This window comes from Podarcis raffonei, chromosome 16 (assembly GCF_027172205.1).
Source record: "Podarcis raffonei isolate rPodRaf1 chromosome 16, rPodRaf1.pri, whole genome shotgun sequence".
In the NCBI taxonomy this organism is placed as follows: Eukaryota; Metazoa; Chordata; class Lepidosauria; order Squamata; family Lacertidae; genus Podarcis; species Podarcis raffonei.
This window is the reverse complement of record NC_070617.1, coordinates 8,684,831-8,694,032: the sequence shown is the minus strand read 5'-3', so window position 1 is coordinate 8,694,032 and position 9,202 is coordinate 8,684,831. Positions and strand designations below refer to the sequence as shown.

At 47.2% G+C, this 9,202-nt stretch overlaps 1 protein-coding gene across 5 annotated transcripts in view; it reads right to left on the bottom strand.

The window, feature by feature from the left end:
• Nucleotides 1–890: 890 nt before the first annotated feature.
• The window catches only part of TDRD10 (tudor domain containing 10), a 30,700-nt gene continuing 22,388 nt past the window's right edge, over nucleotides 891–9,202 (bottom strand). For all 5 annotated transcript variants that reach the window (XM_053368706.1, XM_053368710.1, XM_053368707.1 and 2 more), the window contains exons 9-13: nucleotides 6,248–6,395; nucleotides 4,987–5,132; nucleotides 4,534–4,688; nucleotides 3,826–3,896; nucleotides 891–1,036 (exon numbers count right to left, since the gene is read on the bottom strand). In XM_053368706.1, the coding sequence (XP_053224681.1) occupies nucleotides 1,001–1,036; nucleotides 3,826–3,896; nucleotides 4,534–4,688; nucleotides 4,987–5,132; nucleotides 6,248–6,395 (556 nt within the window). In that variant the 3' untranslated portion in view covers nucleotides 891–1,000. The remainder of the gene's footprint in view (nucleotides 1,037–3,825; nucleotides 3,897–4,533; nucleotides 4,689–4,986; nucleotides 5,133–6,247; nucleotides 6,396–9,202) is intronic.

Sequence of the window (9,202 nt, the reverse complement as noted above, 5' to 3'; positions counted from 1 at the left end):
TTGCTTTTGAATCCTCACAGTCCTGTTGTGTTAACTCCTTGTACACACATTTTGGGTTAGCAATTAGGTGAGGGCTTTGTGGCTTTCTGGTGCTCCAAGGACACCTAGGTCAGACCAGAGCAGCAAACAGGTTTCCACACTTCCACTGTTACTATTCTTTGACTTTACGCTCCTGTGGACCACATGAAAATTGCCAAGGGTATTTGATTTGATTTTTCGGCCAGCTATAGCGTTCATAATGCTGTGTGATTTTTACTCGTGTTTCAATTGCTCCTTTAAATTTCTTGTTTTGTACTTCGCTCCGTTAGAACTGAAATTGCCTAGAACTGAAATGCAATAAAGTACAAGAAAGAAAGAGAGCAATAAAAATGCAATTAAAAATCTTAACGCAGGCACATCATGGACTACCTGAAAGGAACACATGGGCCACTGGCGGTCTGTGCACCAGTTTGGAAGCCCTTGCTGTAGGTCATATTTTAAAATCAGCAGACCTTGGGGGGGGGGGTAGAAAATCAAAGAAGTGGGGAAACTCAACAGCAAAAATGACTCCAGAGGAAAAAGCTCACCTGAGTGCAAGAGACAATCAGACAATTTCTTCCTCAGCATCACTTTTTAAAAAACCAACCAAGTTTTAGGTATACATGTATATATTTGGTTTTAATCAACTAAACTACAGAAACAAGGTGGGAAGAACAGGCTCCAATCAATAGGCAAAATTTCAACATTCCTTGCCTCTTCAAACCCTCCATCTTTGAACACCACTAATATGCAAAATGCTTTAAATTAAGAGACATTTTTTTCCTTCCTGCCGCAACAAGGCACAGTTAAACTGCCTTGTTTTAAGCAGATACGGGGGGGGGGGGGGATGCATAGAAACAGGAAGGTTTCTGCTTACCCCATCTCCCATCAAAAACAATTTACAATCCTTTTTTTCCCCAAGAGCCCATCAGCTTGCTTGTCGGATGTTCTCTCCAGAATTTCTTTAAACAACTTCCTCCTCCTACTCATCTTTGATGGCAAACTTCAAAATGTGTTGCTGTAAAAAGTTACCAAGATAAGACGTAGAAAAAAATATTAGTGTATTTTAAACACATCTCCCTGCCCCCAAACACCCATCCTGACCCATCCAGCCCTTATAACAGGCTGCCCATGTGGGGATGTTTTTAGGAATTTGATGTAAACACGGGGTTCAGTTGTAATCCAGCTGGTTAAATGTGTTTTTTTCCCCTCATAGAAAAAGCTGTTAGAACTTAACATAATGCAAAGAGAAATTTGGAGAGTGATTGTAAATCCCCACTGAGACTCCCAAGCTGTGCTTCTAGTTTCTCAAGCCTAGTAGATGAAGAATTAAAACAAACACCAAATGCATTAGCTGCGCATAGAATCGCTAGGTTTCCAGAGACACTTTGGAACTCTTGGCGCAGGATTTAGATTCTGGGCAGAGTGATCTCCAACTTGCATTGACCCTCAGAACATGCAGGAAGCGGCCAGTGAGTTAATTCCCTAAACTCTGTGTGCTACACAGGAGCTAAAACGCACCAGCGAGCGTAGAGGTGCCTGTTTCATCTCTGCATGATACCCAGACCTTGCCTCTGCTAGGATTTAAGGGATCAAAGCATTGCTTCTTTGGGTCAGCCAGTTCTGCAGAGCTTCAGCAGAATTATCCACCATGGGAAGAGATGCCTGTTGCACCTCTGGATGATTCACTTGTCGCATTAAACAGCAATTTTAAAAACCTAGAGTTTATTTAACATGAATGAGGAGCCCAAAACTGAAAAGTTACCACTGCACACCAACTCTGCTCCCAGGAAACAAGCTAATTAGTTTGGCATGAGTAGATCTCCCATGAGAAGAGGTTACAACATTTGGGGAGCATTAATTTGGGATGGGTGGTAACGTAAGAGGTGTCTAGGATAATGCATGGTTTGGAGAAAAGAATACAGGGAGATGTTTTTCTCCCTTTCTCATAACTCGGAGATCAATGAAGTTTGAGTGTTGGAAGATTAAGGACACACAAATGGAAGTACTTCCGGCACTGCATTGTTAAACTTTGGGACTCGCTTCCACAGGCATTGCTCTTCCGCAAAGCTTGGGGGCAAATTTGCTGTCGCAAGATGTACTGATGGCCCCCAGCAGGTGAAAATGTGAAGGATAAGACTCTCAGTGTCCAGTAGCAATGATGGCTGCGTTCTAATCTTGGAGGTAGTTCACTGCTGGGAACTGCAAGCAAGGAGAGCCGCTGTTGTGCTCTGATCCTTGCAGGCTTCCCAGAGGCATCTGAAGGAGCGTCTCCACCCCCATCATCCAGCTCCGAGGGTCTTTGGGCATTTCCCTCGCTGAAGTCACAGGGAACGAGGCAGAGGGCCTTCTCGGCAGTGAAATGCCTTCCCATCAGATGTCAAGGAAATCGACAACTATTTTGACTTTTAGAAGACATCTGAAGGCAACCCTGTCTAGGGAAGTTTTTAATGTTTGGTGTTTTATTGTGTTTTTATATATGTTAGAAGCCGCCCAGAGTGGCTGGGGGAACCCAGTCCGATGGGCGGCATATGGAGAATAAAATTGTAATAATTATCATCCAGTTGGGCACTGGGAGAAGGGCCTGTGCTGGACTAGATGGGTCACTGGCCTGATCTAGCAACCAGGCTCTATTTTGTCAAGGGTGTTAGGAACTATAAATGGCAGATCCCACAATTCTCTAGGGCAGGCAGCCCCAAAGTCGGCATTCCAGATGTTTTGGGACTACAACTCCCATCATCCCTAGCAAACGGGACCAGTGGTCAGGTCAGGGATGATGGGAGTTGTAGTCCCAAAACATCTGGAGGGCCGATTTTGGGGGTGCCTGCTCTAGGCGAAGCCATATGTGCTAATGGTGGTGATGTGAATATGCAGTTGGGGGGGGGGAGGAGAGGACAGGGAAATGCCTTAAAACAGTGTGGATTTCCCCTACTGGGAGACTAGGATGTGGGTCGAGGTGGGCTTTTGGCCTCATACAGCAGGACTCTTCTTATCCAAACCTGGGCTTATTGTTCGTTTCTCTCTTGACAAACCAGCAAACCAATAACAAACCCTGACTGCTGTTGGTTTGCAGAGCAACCAAAGAGTTAGGGGAAGACTCGTTTCAGTTCACCTTGAACCACAGGTTCATTTTCAACTACAGTGGTACCTTGGGTTACAGACGCTTCAGGTTACAGACTCCACTAACCCTGAAATAGTACCTCGGGTTAAGAACTTTGCTTCAGGATGAGAACAGAAATCACGTGGCGGCAGCATGAGGCCCCAGCAGCTAATGTGGTACCTCAGGTTAAGAACGGACCTCTGGAATGAATTAAGTTCTTAACCAGAGGTACCACTGTATGGTTTAACGCAAGCATGTCCAAAGTCCGTTTTGGGGGGTTTAATCCAGCCCCTGTGGCAGTTTATCTCCTTGGGTAAAATCCTAAAAAAAGTTCATAAACTTCAATCCTAAAAAAAGCTGAACAATTTTGGTCAGCCCTCATGTATGCTCACTTCATCAAATTTGGCCCTCTTTGATAAAAGTTTGGGCACCCTGGTTAATGTGATATATGAATCGGGATTCTCCGTACAGTCGCTGTTCTGGAGCTTCCTCCCATCTGGAGGCACATCTAATGGATCAATTTGTGGCTCTCCTCTGCAATCAGATCACTCATCCTCTGGCCACTTTTAAAATAAACTTTTTGAGGATTCATCCATGTCGATTCAGGGGACAGAGAATAGGTTCTGTGGCTATCAAAAGTCTGGAAGACGACAAAAAAAAATCATTTCCTCTGTACGTTAACAGTTGCAAGACACTTCTGTCCTTACCTCTGTCTGCAATGGGCCAACCACCTTCCCTTCCAGGATTTTTCTCATCATGAGTTGAGGTGGGAAAACCTCTGCAAAAGAAGAAAAAACTACAAGTCAAAAGGAATTATTCAGTAAGCAGTACAAGAGGGACTTGCAACAAAAATGCTGCAATATGGAGTCATGGCCTTCCATTCCACTTCTCCAGGGTTTTGGTTTTTGTCTCTGCCTCCGCCAGACACTCAGTTACTGGATTTGGCCAGTGGACGTGGGTGGCGCTGTGGTTAAACCACAGAGCCTAGGACTTGCTGATCAGAAGGTTGGCGGTTCGAATCCCCACGACGCGGTGAGCTCCCGTTGCTCAGTCCCTGCTCCTGCCACCCTAGCAGTTGAAAAGCACGTCAAAGTACAAGTAGATAAATAGGTACCGCTCCGGCGGAAAGGTAAACGGCGTTTCCATGCGCTGCTCTGGTTCGCCAGAAGCGGCTTAGTCTTGCTGGCCACATGACCCGGAAGCTGTACGCCGGCTCCCTCGGCCAATAAAGCGAGATGAGCGCCGCAACCCCAGAGTCGGTCATGACTGGACCGAACGGTCAGGGGTCCCTTTACCTTTTTAACCTCTTCAGATTTATTTTTTTATTGGGGGGGTGCAGCGTTGTTAGCAGCTTATCCTACAGCACAAGGGTGAAATTTGCGTTCCCCGCTCCACTGACTTTTGCCTTCACTTGCCTTCCTGGAGCGCAAACGGCTGTGCCAAAGGTTTGATGGCCCAGACATCATCCCTGTCCAGCTTCCGCAGGGAATTAAGCGGGACAGTGGCAGAGCGGCCAAAATCCACAAAGAACACCACCGCCAAATCCTCCACCTTCTCCACAACCCAGCACCTGAGAAAGGGAGAGGGGCAAAAGAGAGAGAGAGAGAAAAGATACCTCCGCTTTTAATTTTCCACCCAGTATTCTGTTCCCAATGAGGGGCAGCCAGGTGTCGCTGGGAAGCTTGCGACCTCCCCTGCTGTAAGTCCCCAGCCTCCAGTACCCCCAAGGTATACTGCTGTGGCACAGGGAGGCTCAACTGTGCCGTCATAACTAACAGCCACCTGCAGATATCTCCATTTGTCTTAACTAGATGATTTGTTCTCAATCCCAAACGCGTAACGTGTATTTGTTTCCATAATCCCCTCACCTGTTCCAGGCATAGCCTTCGTCCCCAACAATGCACTCTGCCAAGCAGCGTGTCCCTTGTTGAACCTCTTTCTTTGTCAGAAAGGGTGCACAAGACTCACTTTCCGCCAAGGCCCCAAACAGCATCCGCATAGCCTGATGACATTCCTACATTTTTAACAGCAAAAACAGTATCCGGTGTATTTTAGCTCCTGTTGAACGTTCACATACACAAGCAAAAGTCCTCTAGCATTTCATTTCTCTTTTAAGTGGCATACCGTCTTTCTGAATTACTGTACATAAGGCGGTATACAAGCTGAAGAAACAACAAAACACACAGCAACGATCACATACGCCTGATAATCTGATCCAATACAAAGAAGTCCCAATAACTTTGAAATAATCGACTTATATCAATTCAAGCAATATTCAATAATCCACTGTAATACAACAGTGAACAGTAATATTTAATATCAGCAAATAATAATTAAACAGTTTACACTAATCAATTACAATAAATAATGGCGCAATCCAAATTTCAAAGGTCAGTCCTTCAAGTCCCAAAATGTGTCTCTAATGCTACTCTGAGGCTAGAGACAGGCTTCACAAAAGTGGAGGCTGGAGTGTGGGTGACCACACTCAATTATTGGCTTAAACTATTTCCCCGTGGCCTTGGCCCGCTAACTATGAATGATGATTTTCAATCTATGTGAAAAACAGGCAGAGGCAACTAAAATCTCATCCCTGGGTTTCTCTCCAGGTCTTCTACTTAGAATGGAATATGATCAGGCTAAAGCGCTCTTTAAACAACTTGTAGTAGACACAGAGCACCAATTGGATCTAGCCAATTGGATCTTGCCATGGAATCCACCAGGTACCGTATTTTTCGCCCTATAGGACGCACCGTCCCATAAGGCACACCTAGTTTTTTTGGGGGGAAATAAAGGGGGGAAAATTATTTCCCCCCCAGGCGCGGGGCTGGGGCGGGGGAGGCCCGAGCTTCCCCCGACCCCAGCCCCCAAACAGGCAGCTCTCTGCAAGCCGTGGGAGCCCAGCGCTGGCTCCCGCTGCTTGCGGAGAGGTCCGCGAAGCCTGGACGCGCTGATCTCAGCGTGCGCAGGCTTCGGCATGCAGGCAACTCTCCGCAAGCATCGGGAGCGCTCCCGCTGCTTGCGGAGAGGTCCGCGAAGCCTGGAGAGCGAGAGGGGTCGGTGCACCCTTCAGCAAAAGCCTGAATTCGCCACATTCAGTTTAACCAAAACGAATTTGGGGTTTGCACCAACCTCTGTGAGATGGATGGCCCAGAAGAAGGGGGTCTGCGGAACGGTATCCAACACCAGCAGTGCAGCTTTCCCGACGACTTTTGCTATGGAGAACAGCCAGCCCACATCCTTAAAGCAATCTGCTAACATCTGCAGCAAGAACAAAGTTCTGGAAGGAAAGTCACAACACCGATCAAAATGTTCTTCTGGTACTCGGTTAAAAATACCGTATTTTTCGCTCCATAAGAAGCACTCCCCCCCCCAAAAAAAGTAAGGGGAAATGTGTGTGCGTCTTATGGAGCGAATGCAGGGGGGAGGCAGGCAGGAAAAGCCCCCAAGAGCCGCACACAAGCTCTGCACGGCCCTTGCGGGCTTTTCCCCAGGAGGGAGAAGGGACTGACGTGGCCAGTCAGTCCCTTCTCTGTCCTTGTAGAAAAGCCCGCAGGAGCCACGCGCTCCTTAAAGGGAGAGGCTATGCGCGGCTATGGGTTTTTTAGCCACGCACAGCCTCTCCCGGCTGGAGAGGTTGTGCGCGGCTAAAGAGGAAGCCAATACAGTGAGCAGGATGGATCCCGCTCGCAGTCTTGGCTTCTTTGCTCTTTGGGGCTGGGGGGGGGGAACCCGGGCTTCCCCTGGCAGCCCCAGAAGTTCTTTGGGGCTGGGGGGGAAATAAGATTTTTTTTCTTGATTTCCCCCTCTAAAAACTAGGTGCGCCTTATGGTCCGGTGCGCCTTATGGAGCGAAAAATACGGTACCTAGCAGGAGAACACCAATCACAGAAGTCAAGAGATGATCAAGGAGTCAAAGAAAGTGCCCAATGGGGTTACAACATTTTGGGCTTGTTCGTTCAGAGAAGAGGCAAATAAGAGTTGGGGTGCAGGGGTGGAATGTATAAATGACGAAAGTAGACAGAGAAGAGTTTCCCTTCCCTTCTCATAACTATGGAGCTTTTATACATCCAACAAAGTGAAGCATTTGAAGATTCAGGAGGGATAAAAAGGTAGGATTTGGCCTTTGACACCATCGACCATAACATCCTTCTGGACCGTCTTGAGGGGCTGGGAGCTGGGGGCACTGTTATACGGTGGTTCCGCTCCTTTCTCCTGGGCCGTGTCCAGAAAGTGGTGTTGGGGGATGAGTGTTCAGACCCCTGGGCTCTCACTTGTGGGGTGCCTCAGGGTTCCGTCCTCTCCCCCATGCTTTTTAATATCTATATGAAGCCGCTGGGAGAGATCATCAGGGGGTTTGGGCTGGGTGTTCATCAGTATGCAGATGACACCCAGCTCTACCTCTCCTTTAAATGAGAACCAGCGAAGGTGGTGAAGGTCCTGTGTGAGTGCCTGGAGGCGGTTGGAGGATGGATGGCGGCTAATAGATTGAGGTTGAATCCTGACAAGACAGAAGTACTGTTTTTGAGGGACAGGGGGCGGGCGGGTGTGGGGGATTCCCTGGTCCTGAATGCGGTAACTGTGCCCCTGAAGGACCAGGTGCGTAGCCTGGGAGTCATTTTGGACTCACAGCTGTCCATGGAGGCGCAGGTTAATTCTGTGTCCAGGGCAGCTGTCTACCAGCTCCATCTGGTACGCAGGCTAAGACCCTACCTGCCCGCGAACTGTCTCGCCAGAGTGGTGCATGCTCTGGTTATCTCCCGCTTGGACTACTGCAATACACTCTACGTGGGGCTACCTTTGAAAGTGACCCGGAAGCTGCAATTAATCCAGAATGCGGCAGCTAGACTGGTGACTGGGAGTGGCCACTGGGACCACATAACAGCGGTCCTGAGAGATCTGCATTGGCTCCCAGTATGTTTCCGAGAACAATTCAAAGTGTTGGTGCTGACCTTTAAAGCCCTAAATGGCCTCGGCCCAGTAGACCTGAAGGAGCGTCACCACCCCCATCATCCAGCCTAGACACTGAGGTCCAGCGCCGAGGGCCTTCTGGCAGTTCCCTCATTGCGAGAAGTGAGGTTACAGGGAACCAGACAGAGGGCCTTCTCGGTGGTGGCCCCCCTGTGGAACACCCTCCCTTCAGATGTGAAGGAAATAAGCAGCTAACCTATCTTTAAAAGACATCTGAAAGCAGCCCTGTTCAGGGATGTTTTTAATATTTAATGCTGTACTGTCTTTAACATTTGATTGGGAGCCGCCCAGAGTGGCTGGGGAAACTTAGCCAGATGGGCAGGGAATAAATAATAAATTATTATTATTATTATAGGATTTATTCACACAGTGCATAGTTAAATAATGGAGGCAGTGCTGGCCACTACTTTGGATGGCTTTAAAAGAAGACTGTACAAATTCATTATCAATGGCTATTGTTCTCCTGCTACTGTCCAGTATTTTTCTGATTATCACTTGCTGGGAAATGATTAGAGTTGGTCTTGCACTCAGGAGCTGTTTGTGGGCTTCTGGCTGTAAGAACAGGATGTTGGACTAGAGGAGGGTTTCCCAGACTTGGGTCTCTAGCTGTTTTTGGACTACAGTTCCCATCATCTTTGACCACTGGTCCTGCTAACTAGGGATGATGGGAGTTGTAGTCCAAAACAGCTGGAGACTTAAGTTTGGGAAACCCCTGGACTAAAGCCAACAGGGCTCTTCTTATGTTCGGCCTTCCAAATGTGCACTTCTCAATTTTTCGCAATGTAGGTCTTCAGCCAAGTGATGTATGCAAAAATGAATATGCCGAGGCAAAGCGTGCGTAGAAGTGCATATAATCGTGAAAATAACATGACTGGGGAAATCACTTTGCAAAAAAATATATGCATACAAGTAGAAATTTACACCCAAATTTGGGATGTTTATAAAAAATATGTTTAAAAATACAATAATAGTTTTGACTCCATGCTAGCATTCGAGTGATAAAGGAACTAAAAGGAGGTAGACTACAATTAAGGATTTATTATGTTTTCAGAATGTATTAGAAAAATTATATTGAAAGGTTTATTGTTTTGTGTACATTCGAATGTAAGATAAAACA